This window comes from Bombyx mandarina, chromosome 16 (genome assembly GCF_030267445.1).
Source record: "Bombyx mandarina strain Sakado chromosome 16, ASM3026744v2".
Lineage (NCBI taxonomy): Eukaryota > Metazoa > Arthropoda > Insecta > Lepidoptera > Bombycidae > Bombyx > Bombyx mandarina.
Window position 1 is genome coordinate 12007442 of NC_143222.1, and position 14195 is coordinate 12021636.

A 14195-nucleotide genomic window follows, 5' to 3' on the forward strand; every position below is an offset into this window, starting at 1 on the left:
TTTCTGATCGCCTGGTACTCGGTACGCGAAATTGAAGTTTAGATTTTTTTAAAAGTTTAAATTAAAAGTTCAATTAATTGTGCATTTTAATAAAGGTGGACGGACATTAAAAAAATCGAAACCCAAACAAATAAAAAATGTTGTTTGTCAGTTTGTGTTTTGTATTATTGATTACCGGATTGAAAGCCAGAACGTATTTCGAGGATGAAACTGATTCAAGAGAGGATTATTACCCTTTCAATTTTCTCGATTTAGAAGATTTAAATGAGGTAATAGATCTTTCAAGTCTCGGTCCTGCTGCCTATGGTGAACCGCGCAAGGAAAGTGGTAAGTAGATTTTTTTTATATTCACTTGATCAGTCGATTATATTACTTAGCGACCCTCCGACCTTAATCGAACGGAAATAGGCAGGTACGTATGTTAAAATAGGAAATTTAGCTAACAGAAGAACAGGTCATACTACTAATATAAATAATCCCGTCTTAAATGACCTTACACCAATCGTCGTGGCCTAAAGGATAAGACGTCTGGTGCATTCGTATGAAGCGATGCGCCGGTGTTCGAATCCCGCAGGCGGGTAAGAATTTTTCTAATGAAATACGTACTTTACAAATGTTCACGATTGACTTCCACGATGAAGAATAACATCGTGTAATTAAAATCAAACCCGCAAAATTATAATTAGTGTAATTACTGGCGGTAGGACGTCTTGTGAGTCCACACGGGTAGGTACCGCCACCCTGCCTATTTCTGCCGTGAAGCACTAATGCGTTTCGGTTTGAAAGGTGGGGCAGCCGTTATACTGAGATCTTAGAACTCATATCTCAAGGTAGGTATATTTTTCCTAAACTGCATACGATCCTTCTAATATTCCTCTTGCGTTACTACCTCATAACTTCGCTGAAAGCCCGGGTCAGTTTGTGGCTGGGGTCACATTTGATTTAATCGATGGCAGGAAAAAAATATTATCAATCTTCTGACCGAAATATTAAATGTAATACACCTAGAGGTTCTAAAAAAAAGTTATTTACTTGAATCAATTAAATTTTTGGTTCAATATCGTTCGATTACTCGGTTTTTTTTCACGCTTTTATCGACCTATGTCTCTATATCTATGTAATGGATATTGTTAACGTAATTCTAAACTTATTTCTAGAAGTCCGATGAAATTTTACACACGTATCGTGGGCCGATGACAGTACAATAATTGCATTAAATTAGCCTAACGTTCTCTGTGCCACCATTTTTACCAGGATAAATAAAAGATTATTGAATTATTATTATATTATTATCTGTGAATTTTTTGTTCGGTTTTATATTTAAGCTCTCACATCTAACTAAATATCAAAGTCGATGTGTGTATGTCCCATATAGACCCCGAAATGACTGGACTGATTTCGTGGATATTAATAGGAAACCTTTAAGTTCCACCATCCTATTTGGTAGCTTCTTTTTTTTAAATATAAATATAAATATTTACTAACAATCACGCCACGTTAACTGGTCCCGTGCTAAGTTCGTAAAGAACTTGTGTTACAGGTACCAGATAATGGATATAAATGTAAGATTTTTATTATACACATACATATATTTAAGATACATCCATAACCCTGGAAAATACATTTTATATTTATCATACAAATATCTTTCCTTGGCGGGATTCGAACCTGCGACCCCCTTGTGTAGTGACCATGTCACTTACCACTACACCAGACGGCCGTTAAAATAAAATAATAAAAGCCAAGTTATAAAAGCCAAGCGAATAAAAGCCAAGTCAAAGATCGGTCAGCAAGTCAGGCGCGGCTCGATTAGTTACCCAATATATTCTGGATTTAGTCTTAACTTCTTCTTTGGACTTATTTGGCTGGAACGCGAGGAGTGAACCTTTTTTTTAAATTCTTAGATGGTTAGACGAGCTCACAGCCCACCTGGTGTTAAGTGGTTACTGGAACCCATAGACATCTACGACGTAAATGCGCCACCCACCTTGAGATATAAGTTACAACGGCTGCCCCACCCTTGAAACCGAAACGCGTTACTGCTTCACGGCAGAAATAGGCAGGGTGGTGGTACCCATCCGCGCGTACTCACAAGAGGTCCTACCACCAGTAATTACGCAAATTATAACTTTGCGGGTTTCATTTTTATTACACGATGTTATTCCTTCACCGTGGAAGTCAATCGTGAACATTTGTTGAGTACGTATTTCATTAGAAATATTGGTACCCGCCTGGGATTCGAACACCGGTGCATCGCTCAACACGAATGCACCGGACGTCTTGTCCCTTAGGCCACGACGACTTCATATTTGTGTGAATTGTCAATAATTGTGTGATTTGTTTTATTTAGTCTATTTAGTGTTTCTTCAGGTTTAAATGTGTAATAACGGTGGTTTATTAACTGTTTAATATCTGTGAAAGTGCACAAATGTGCGAAAATGAAACGAAGCCACTGGATATAACTTATCGGGATCCTCCAAAAAGTCCACTGAAAAAATCTCAGTAAATGACCAAAATTTAACTGAGATCACTCCATATCATCTCATCTCATTTCGTTTAATTTCATTCCAGTTGATTAATGTCACAAATTAATCATCTTCATTTTATTTCACTCCTATTATCATTTTTCATAAAATTAAGAATATAATTTAAAATAAGATATGACTTAAAGGTCTTAGTTACCAGGTCATAAAATCCCTTAAAAAAAACTTCTTCTTTGTCGCAACAGTTTTGGGTACAGTGCTTTCGCTGGTAGCCATGAAAGAGGTTATTCCAGCTTCTCGCGGACGGGTAGGTGAGCTCACAGGCCCAACCTGAGGAAATTTGCTAACACTAGCCCTAACAATAGCAGTGCTTTGCAGAATCTGCCACCGGATCGGAACCGCGACCCGCTGTTCATATAGGAGTGGGATGATACATATGGGAGTTAATTTTGAAATTTTCCACTATTCCAAAAAGACAATCGAGCTTAGCTCGGATTTCAACATGGCACTGACTCTAGCTGAGTCATGTGTTCGTAATTAAAAAGCATGTTCACGAGTGCTTACGACCGCAACTATCCTTCTAGATTGGTTACATCATTAATTACGGCCAATGGAAGCCGCTGACCTGCCTAAGATACATGTTTTAATTTCTGTTTGATCAACAAAAACAAATGGCTACACGTTATTAACATAGGCTTACACACTGCAAATATAACACAGTAGTAAAATGGGGCGACGCTCCGAGGTGACGATAGTTCAAATATATGTCTATGAAAAATTTCCAATATATTTTGCTGAAATAATAATTTTTAGCGCTTTTTTTTTCCTACCTAAGCTGATGGTCTAGAGTACTCTAGAGGCTAGAGAGACCATATCAGCGTCACCGAGCTAGTAGGTGAGCTCAGGGGGCTCAGACCTGACGATGTTGCTAACACGAACCCTAGCAAGAGTCGTGCTTCGCAGAATCTAGCACCAGATCGGAAACGCGACCCACTGAGAAGAGCCGGCGAGAAACTCAGTGGGCTACTCTCAATGTGTGTGTTTGTCTCTTTTAATACGCTTTTATTAGCTTCAGCTTCAGCTTTTATTATTTACAAAAAGTATCGCGACAGCATAATATGTCTAACTATTGTAATGATGCCGCAATAACTGTTCTTTTATTTAAAATAATTAAATATCGTTAAATATCGTTGAATTTTTTGTTAAAGACCCGAGCGGAGCCGGAGCGGGCCGCTAGTATAATATATTTATTATTTGTACAGACAATTGATATTCATGATGACTTGATGAATTTTTTTGGACTGTTATAAAGAGACTACTGGATAAGAGAATAACTCTTTTCTAATACTATTTAAATTCCGTCAATGTTCCTTCGGAGTTGTCCGATTGCGCTGAACTTATTTTAAGAGAAATAGATGTTTTTTCTGATTGTCTCACTATTTACAGGAAAAATCTGTCGCGGATCATCTCCCAATTAAATTAATCTTAAGCAATGAATGAAATGTATTCAAATCTTAGCTGTATATTTTTTTTATTTTTGATGTTAATGCACTGTCGATTGCACCTATAATTGAGGTGACATCTGCCATGAACTTTTGTCAATTTGTCAATGTTTTGTATTGATGATCACTTTGTTGGTGCAACTTAATAAATAAATAAATAAATAAATAAATTCGAATTCAAAACCAAAATCTATTCAAGATCTATTATCAGACTGGCTAACGAAGTCGTCTTTGTTTTGCACCATGTAAGACCGCTGGCGTGGAGACCTGGCATTGTCAATGGCAGCTTTGCGTAAGCTATACCAAACTCAATAATGCTTTTTTATCCTGCCTATTCGCTGGCAGCGTAAGGGGCTATTAGGTGATAGGTGAGCTCACGGGCCTTAACCTGAGAGAGCTTGCTAACACTGACCTTAGCAAGAGCAGTGTTTCGCAGAATCTACTACCGGATCGGAAACGCGACCCACTGAGAAGATCCGGCGAGAAACTCAGTGGGTTGTGTTTATAGTAATACTTCGACTAGGCGATAGTCCTGCGGTTTTGCCCCGACCTAAAAAAAGGAGATGCCATAAGCCGGCCGGTTTTTTTTATTTTTATTTTTTTATTGCTTAGATGGGTGGACGAGTTCACAGCCCACCTGGTGTTAAGTAGTTACTGGACCCCATAAACATCTACAATGTAAATGCGCCACCCACTTTGAGATATAAGTTCTAAGGTCTCAAGTATAGTTACAAGGGCTGCCCTACGTCTTATCGTTTAGGCCATGACGACTTCAAAACATGTACAAGACTTAATTTAGCATTGTAGCTATCAGCGAAGGCTCTAGGTCTTGTGATAAATTTGACGAGCGTTGCAAACCTTCAGTTATGTTTGCGTGGCAAACATGACAGTTGACAATGAGAATTTTGAGATAACGTTGACGAACGCGTGCGACCAAGACAGGCCCATAAACTCGCGGTTGCGATGTCCTGACAGGCTTAATTTGCTGATAAGATATACCCATGTTTTTTTTTGTATTTAATAGGCGCGTTTTTAATAACTTTCTGTTACGATGTGAAACTATTCCGTGAGCTGTGAGTAAAACTCATCGGATTCTGCTCGGTTCTTGTGAAGCTTTCGTAAATTACTGAGGTGTCTGTGCCTAGGGGGCAAGCGGGGTGCGTGGAACTTGATAATCTGCAGATGTTGAGAGCAGACCGCGGGTCTAAGGATGTTTTTAGGGCCCAACCTAATCAAAAGACTGACCCTGCACTCTCTTATCCGACATTCGATCTTCGCCCGGTCAGAATCCGGTCAGAGTAGGGTGGTTCCTGCGGTCAACACTTCAACCAGACTCGCGGAGCCGCCCGTAGGACTCTCGACCGACGGTTCGTCGAGACGTTAGTCGACGATTCTATATCGGCCGCCTCCGTACGGCAACCCATCAGGCCGCCCCAGGCAAACTGATAGATGTAGGTAGGGATAACACTAATTAAATAGTTTATAGGTAGGGTTTAATGACGGAGGGAAAATCACGTCGGGGTCACCGGTATGGGGATATACGACAAAGGGAAGAACTTCCACCGAGGGGGTGATATTTCTCGGTAGACCGACGCTCCGTATGTTGTTGTTTGGAACCTGTATAGACGCAAGCTTATCTTGAAAATGTCGTAAGCAATGTTCGGAAATCTGTCAAATATCTTGCGTTCCGTGATGGCTACCGCTACAGTAAGTACCGCCCAGCCTAGCTCTGCTCCGTAATGCGTCTCAAGGGTGGAACAGCCACTGCAATAGGAATACTGGAGCTTCGAACTTATGTCTCAAGATGAAACCATTTAACACCAGGTATGTCGTGAGCTCGTTCACATATCTAAGCAATAGAAAAAAAAGGCCATTGTTGACATTACTGAGGTCAGGCCAAGCCCTGTGAGTATCACGGGTAGCCGATTGTGAGTTATTTAAGACAACAATTTTTAATGAATCCCGAAATCTCGGCGCTGATACAATAGATGCGTTGAACAAGTGCTTGTAATGTATAATAGATAAAAATGAATTGCTGTTCGTTAGTCTCGCTAAAACTTGAGAACGGACCGATTTGACAAATTTTGGTCTTAAATTATTTGTGGAAGTCCAGAGAAGGTTTAAAAGGTTTATTTTATACAAAAGCTTAGGTATTTAATTTATCGATTGAGGCACTATGAAGTCTGCCGGGTCAGCTAGTGTATAATAGATAGCTGCGAAAACATAAAACGATTTTTATTATATAAATGGGTGAACCGGCCCACCTAACGCTAAGCGTTTATCGGAATTAATAGATATCAAAACAATTCTTGAGACAAGTGCGCTAGGCGACTTATTTTTATCTGTCTGTCCTAACTTTTTTTTAGTGCCTTTGTAGGCAGACGAGCGTACCTTATGGTAAGTGATTCAAATCAAATCAAATAAAAAAATATTTATTCAACATAAATGAAAGTACATACTTGTTGAACGTCAAATACGTCATTACCGTCGTTCATAGAGGTCAGCAATGCCATGGACAGAGCCAAGCCCCTGCCTCTCGTTAAGTACTCTCCACAAGCATCGTTTGAAGAAGGACATGTCTATTCAAACCAGCTAAGTCGCTGCCTATTTATCTATATATTAATACGTGAAGAAAAAACTTTGTATCCCTTTTTAAGAAAATTGCGCGGACGGAGGAGTATGAAATTTTCTACACTTATAGAGAATATAGAGAAGAAGTGCACAATGCTAATATTTTTTTTAAATAATGCATAAAAGATACATTAAATCAATAAAGAAAACATTACACACACTACATACCGCACGTATTTGACGCACACACGCATGCATACTATTTATTGTCAAACTTTTCTTCTTGACGTCTGTTGTCAAATTGAGATTAAATTTTGTTTGTCTTTGTTAATATTTTTTATAACGTAGTCTTGGCGAAATTTGTGATTATAGAAGTATAAAATACAATCATAATAGTGTACAAACTTACAAATTCCAATTAATTATAGTCGAATTTCGACTACTGCGGGACCTCTAGTTATATTTGTTATATGATCTACCTACTATTTTTATAATATGATCTTAATATACATTCAAAGATCGATGCGTATTTGTACGTTCCCTATAGACTGGAATGGATTTCGATTTTCGTAAATGTTCTTATTAGTCCAACTGGCGACCTTGTCTGTGGTCTGATAACGATCGGACCAAAGTCATATCAAAAATCGGCCAGCAAAGCGGGCCGGGCTTGTTTAGTTAATCACAAATAATAAATAATAGTTTAAAAAAATTAACAAAATACGCTTTTATAGAAAATTCAACTAAAAAATAAATTTTAATATATTTGAATTAAAAATAGTGTAAGAAAAAATGATTATATTGTAAAAAAGCGTGGGGTGCTTTTTAGGATATTATCGACATAACCCTTTTACTCATCTGTTCATAAAATATTTATAACTACTGATACCATGCACCCCACGCTTTTTTTACAATAAAATAATTTTTTCTTACACTACTTTTAATTCAAATTTAAAAAAACTATTTTCTATTTTTTAGTTGAATTTCAATTTTTTCAATTTTTTTTTCAACTTTTTTAAAATTTTGAATTGTCACCGGTCCTTAATAAGTATACCAAATTTCGAGCTAGCCCGACGTTTTGAAGGGGGTCAAAATCATGTTCAAAAGTTCCGTTACAAACATACGTCTGAAGCTAATAAAAGCATAATATTAAAAACTATCGGACCGCTCCGGCTCCGCTCGGGTCTTTAACAAAAATTTTAACGATATATGACGTTTTATTTTTTTAAATAAAAGAACACTTATTGTGGCATAACTATATGAGTTAGACATATGCTGTCGCGACACTTTTTGTAAATAATAATGTGTTCTACAAAGTCGTAGTACATTATTTTATTCTGTCATCAATAGTTTTCGCAGGGCACGCCATGTAAAGAATATTTTAGGTAGTTTTTTTACACCTTGGGTTACATTATTGGAGTTTTTAGAATGGATCACTAATTCAAAAAAAAATTATAGCCTGTGTCACTCGGACATAATGTAGCTTCCATTCAGTGAAAGAATTTTTCAAATCGGTTTAGTAGTTTCGGAGCCTATTCAATACAAACAAACAAACAAATCTTTCCTCTTCATCATATTAGTATAGATATAGATGACTAAGTTAACTTAAATTGTTCCATACAGGTGATGCTGTGGCGCTATGGTCGGAGTCGTCGCTTATGAACCCAGAGGAAGTGGGGGGTTACGTCGAAGGCGACATCCTGTTGTCGTCCTCGCGGGCCAGGAATGGCGTCAAGGAACAATCATTCTTATGGCCAAAGGGACACATTCCTTATTTAATCGATGGATATTTCAGTAAGTTTTATTGTAAATTCATAATTTTCAATAGGGACATTTATGAGCGTAATAATGTCGGTAAGTACATATTACCGTGCGATAAACGGTCTATGATTCGAATAAAAAAATAATTAAATAATAAATATTTACTAACAATCACGCCACGTTAACTGGTCCCGTGATAAGTTCGTAAAGAACTTGTGTTACAGGTACCAGATAACGGAAATAAATGTAAGATATTTTATTATACACATACACATATTTAATATACATCCATAACCCTGGAAAAGACATTTATATTTATCATACAAATATCTTCCCTTGGCGGGATTCGAACCCGCGATCCCCTTGTGTAGTGACCATGTCACTTACCACTACACCAGACGGCCGTTAAATATCATAATATAGGCAATATCATGTAGCATTTTCTTTACATGCCCTAGATACATCCTGACGGATCCATCAGATCCAATGACCCTTGCATTAGACGCCTTCAGCTCTAACGCTAGAGCAGGCTTATAGACCCGTCACCCTACTCGAACTCTTAGCCGAGTTCGACCAATCTAAGTTCGTGCAACCTAACCCATGCATCAGCCCGCTGAGTTTCTCGCCGGACTTTCTCAGCGGGTCGCGATTCCGATCCGGTAGGATATTCATTCGCGAAGCAGTTGCTCCGTAGTTGTTAGGTCTCCTTTAGAGGCTTTCAGGCAGCTGTTGGCAAATCCCACCCCTCCTGGCTGAGCCTTTGCTCGCCCACCTGTTCTCGTGAAACTGGAAACTCCTTTGGGCCACCAGTAATGCCTCATTCATAAAAATAAAAAATAAAAGCATTTTCTGTGTGAATCACGTAAACTGTGACGCATTTAAAAAATTGGAAAGAATGTAATGACATGAAAAAAACGCAAGAACAAACGGTAAGAATAGTTTTAATAATACGCGAAGCAAAACTTTGTATCCCTTTTTACGAAAATTGCGCGGACGGAGGGGTATGAAATTTTCCACACTTATAGAGAATATAGAGAAGAAGTGCACAATGCTAATATTTTTTTCTAAAATAATACATAAAAGATACATTAAATCAATAAAGAAAACATTACACACACTACATACCGTGTATTTGACGCACACACGCATGCATACTATTTATTGTCAAACTTTTGTTCTTGACGTCTGTTGTCAAATTGAGAATAGATTAAATATTGTTTGTCTTTATTAATATTATTTTATAGTGTAGCCTTGGTGAAAATTGTGATTATAGAAGTATAAAATACAATCTTAATAGTGTACAAACTTACAATTCCAATTAATTATAGTCGAATTTCGACTACTGCGGGACCACTAGTAGTTTTAATTATGTCAAATTAAACGATTCATGGTTTGGTAAATTAATTTAATTTAAGTTTTGTCCATTCTGAACATTAGGCGCAGTGAGTGTAAGGACGTTATTCCGACTAAGTGCTAAGGTATCCTTTAATGTAGATAGATGCTCACGAATGACCTCCACGATGAAGGAATAATATAGTGGTATTAAAATGATTTTAAAAATTACAATTTGTCTTATAAGCCCGCACAGATAGGCAAGAAAGACCACTCGGCCTATCTCTACCGCAAAGCAATTAGGTGTTTGGTTTTGAAATCAAAGAGTCTGAATTCTTATATACTATATCCATAATACCAGGGTCAAAATATTATATTAAAAATGTTGCATCGGTACCAGGACCGCATAATTAAGAAGAGCTTATTTTTTTCGATAGACTCTGAACAACGCGAAACTATCATGAAGGCCATCGCTGATTACCACCGGCTAACTTGTCTGCGCTTCGTTCCCTACACCGGCCAGCAAGACTACATCGTTATTCAAAGCAAGAACACGGGCTGCTGGTCCAGCGTTGGAAGGATGGGTGAGAGATACCTCTTGTTAATTTATGCTTCTCTGGTAAATTGAAATATTATTTTTGTTAAAAGAGTGCAGCAGTTTTGAATGAAATTCTGTGCCAGAATGCTAATAATTCACTCAAACATGTTGTTGCTTATACGAAAACATGAAAAAAAAAACATTTTAATTTAAGGACGTCGAAATATTGCCTCAGCCATGAGGCCATAATCGCCAGGCTTGGCATAAGGTTTGGTGATCGCAGTATGCTGCTATAATAATCGGAGAAGGTTGCTGTCTATTCTCTGGAGGATTCCTTAGTCGCCTTTTACGACAACACGGGAGGAGATGGTGTTATTCTTTTTTGAGGCCAAAACCACATGGTGACGTAAAATGTGTAGGCTTCCTATAAGGTGAATCGAAGACCTATTACGGTTCGCAGGGATCCCCTGGACGCAGGCAGTGCAGAAACGATCGCAGACGTTTGTGGGCTGAAGTTTTTTATTTATTTTTTTATTGCTTGATTGGGTGGACGAACTCACAGCCCATCTGGTGTTAAGTGGTTACTGGAGCCCATAGATAACTACAACGTAAATGCGCCACCCACTTGAGATATAAATTCTAAGGTCTCAGTATATTTACAACGGCTACCCCACCCTTCAAACCGAAACGCATTACTGCTTCACGGCAGAAATAGGCAGGGTTGAGAGCTCGTACATATATTCGAGTAAGCACATAATTAAAACACCTCTGACAAACATAAAAATGTCGGTATATTAACAGCAAACAATCATCGCTGGTTCTAGAATGTTCTTCTTTGCAATGGGTCTGAGTCTAGAATGGTGTCTCATTCGCCTCGTCTTAAAGTGTAGACCATTAAAGTGGTGTCATCTCGTTTGAATAAACGCAAAGGTGAGGATTGTGATGACCATTGTGTGTGTTGTGTGGTGGTACCTACCCGTGTGGACTCACAAGAGGTCCTACCACCAGTAAACGTTGAAATGTTTTTATAATTATACATTAATGATAATTCTTCGCCACAGGTGGACGCCAGGAAGTGAATCTGCAGGTCCCTGGGTGTGTCAGTAAGAAGGGCACGGTGCTGCACGAACTGCTTCACGCGATCGGCTTCATGCACGAGCAGAGTCGGCCAGAAAGAGATGACTTTGTCTATGTCCATTACAACAACATTAAGCCGGGTAAGATCCCTTAAACCTTCTTAAATCTACCTACATATAAAGTAAAAAAATATATTTAGGACCGTTGCGATTTGAAACTGGCCATTATCATCAACCCACATACGTCTACTGCTGGATAATATAAGACCCCAACGGTTGTCACAGTGAATGCTGTTTACTGGTGGTAGGACCCCTTGTGAGTCCGCACGGGTAGGTACCACCACCCTGCCTATTTCTTCCGTGACGTAGTAATGCGTTTCGGCTTGAAGGGTGGGGCAGCCGTTGTAACTATACTTGAGACCTTAGAACTTATATCTCAAGGTGGGTGGCGCATTTACCTCGTAGATGTCTGCAAAAGAACGAAAGATCAGTCTGAAGGTTTTACTTCTACTGCACACAGCTTTATTTCAATACCTTCGATAGGAGACGACCGTATTGGAAGAAACATTAACAACTGGACGCGAATAAATATTGGAGCTATATTTTTTTTTAATTGGATGACCGTGATGTTGAGGTCTGTAAGTGAGTTCTTGTCCAGGTTCGGAAGGTAACTTCAGGAAGGCTGACACGAAGAGCTCCCACGGGTACGGCGTGCCGTATGACTACAATAGCGTTATGCACTATTCTGAGTACGCTTTCTCGAAGAATTCGCAGAAGACCATCACTCCTAAGGTTGGTCCTCTCATGTGAACATGGATGTATTATATTGAACATATGAGCGCTTGTTTGTTGCTATGGGCAACTGCCCTCAAGCTTTGAGGTATGTCGATGGGCAGCACCATTGGAGCTGTGAGCAAGTTTCCTATCCAAAAGTTTAAAATTACCATTTAAAAGCGTTTTTCCCAATAAGAAGGTAGGAGTTTCATATGTGGTTCACTGGTGGTAAGGACGTCTTGTGAGTTCGCACGGTTAGGTATCACCACCCTGCCTATTTCTGCCGTGAAGCAGTAATGCGTTTCGGTTAGAAGGGCGGGGCAGCCGTTGTAATACTAAGACCTAAGAACTTGTATCTCTAGGTCAGTGGTGGCATTTACGTTGTAAATGTCTATGGGCTCCGGTAACCATTTACCACCAGGTGGACCGTGAGCCGTCAATTCAGCTAAGCAATAACATAAAAAAAGGATTGTGTGGTTTTATGAAACCACGTTAAAAGTGAAACTTTTTTTCACATTATAGACATTTAACTCTGACAAACAACATTTACATTAAACACTGACAAAAACAAACAAAATAGTGTGGAGCACTGGCACAAATGAGTAATAGTCACTACACTACACGGTCAGCTGCTGCGATCTATAGGTGCCGCCATATTGGCCTTGGCTGCTCTGACGAGCGCCTTTCGCTTTATCCCTACTCCGCAGCCGACCGTCACGCGACATGCAACACACAGATATACAATATGCAATACATTTTGTAAAAATAATGTATGAATTGCAGGTGAGCAGCGCCAAGCTCGGACAGAGGGAGGGACTCAGTCGGGGCGACGTCAGGAAAGTAAACAACATGTACAACTGTAAGAAAGAGTAAGTGTTCACGCGTCAAAGTCACACGAAAGACGTAATGTACTCGTGTGTGGAGAATGGGACTTAAACAATGGAAATATATAGAGCAGAGTCGTCGCTTGCGACGAAGCGATCGACGAGTGAATTAACCCATAGACACAGCCCACTGGGTTTCTAACCGGATCTTCTCAGTGAGTCGCGTTTCCGATCCGGTGGTAGATTCTGCGAAGCACTGTTCTTGCTAGGATTCATGTTAGTAACGTCGTTAGGGTTGATTGACTCGGTGGTGCAGTAGTTAGAAAGAACCTTTGATTGTTGCGCCGGGGTTCGTGAGTTCGACTCCCACATCGGACAAACATTCGTGTGACGAACTGGTCTCTCTCTCTCTATCTCTCTCTCTCTCTCTCTCTCACATTATCTATTAAAGTAGGTATATATTTCAATGTATATAAAACTATTTCAGTCTTTGCTACCCATAACATAGGTAATCCTAAATTAAGACTGGATGACCGTGCGTGATTTGTTCCCAGATTTAAATTATTATTTTTTAGTGACGTAATAATCCGTGAGTAATCCCTCAGCACGTGCTGGTGAGTTATTACCGCCGTTTGTAGACGCCGGCAATATCAGGGGCCGCTGCCTAAGTCTTCAACTGATAACACTAAAGTTCTTCAATGGTTACTAAACAAAAAAAAATCGCTCGACAAACAAACGAGAGAATGATACAGCCGTTTCGTCTTTGCCTATTTAGATATAGATAAGATTTTGCTTCACGTAGAATTGTGTGCGTGTTTCTAACGGCTTATAATATGAAATAGTTGAAATGAATGTGCGATAAATGTAAATTAACTAGGGTTTATTATATATTTTTGTTCCAGAGAACCCCAAACCGGCTGGCTCGGCGGAATCTTCCAGAACATATTCGGAAAACCAAAGAACTACATAAGTTCGTTTTACTACTAGTGAAATACATCGAACGGTACACTCGGCGGCCCGACCAACCAAGATCTGATCTAGTTTTTAATAATTTAACTTCTTTAATATCCTAGTCTCCTAGTACGTAAGAGTTGAAAAATTGAATAAAATAATAATTTTGTTGTGTTCATTCGTTTTTTTTTTACATCCCATGCGTAATATCCGCCAGACACCATTTCGAGCCCCAGTGTGGTCAGGGCGCGGAGGGCCCAATCTCTACGGTCCGTGCTGGAGTCATGGTCCAGGCGGCTAGCCGATCCATCGTCTGGTCGAAGGACCGTCGAGGCGATTCGCTTGGTCCTTGTGGATTGGATGAATTGTGACAGAGGACGCCTCAC

General features: G+C 39.3%; 1 protein-coding gene across 1 annotated transcript; it reads left to right on the top strand.

The window, feature by feature from the left end:
* LOC114240540 (hatching enzyme 1.2) lies at nucleotides 1–13981 on the top strand. Its single transcript, XM_089733775.1, has 7 exons — nucleotides 1–327; nucleotides 8177–8347; nucleotides 10084–10230; nucleotides 11246–11401; nucleotides 11919–12052; nucleotides 12818–12903; nucleotides 13761–13981. Exons 1-7 carry the CDS (start codon nucleotides 138–140, stop codon nucleotides 13843–13845), a joined length of 969 nt encoding a protein of 322 aa, XP_089589901.1. The 5' UTR covers nucleotides 1–137; the 3' UTR covers nucleotides 13846–13981.
* Nucleotides 13982–14195: the final 214 nt, after the last annotated feature.

What these genes read in the sequence shown, in the direction of transcription:
- LOC114240540 (XM_089733775.1), top strand. Translation starts at nt 138, where the DNA reads ATGTTGTTTGTCAGTTTGTGTTTTGTATTATTGATTACCGGATTGAAA. An exon ending in TTTAATCGATGGATATTTCA is followed by an intron (nt 8,348 to 10,083) that starts GTAAGTTTTATT and finishes TTTTTTCGATAG; the next exon opens with ACTCTGAACAACGCGAAACT. An exon ending in AGAAGACCATCACTCCTAAG is followed by an intron (nt 12,053 to 12,817) that starts GTTGGTCCTCTC and finishes TATGAATTGCAG; the next exon opens with GTGAGCAGCGCCAAGCTCGG.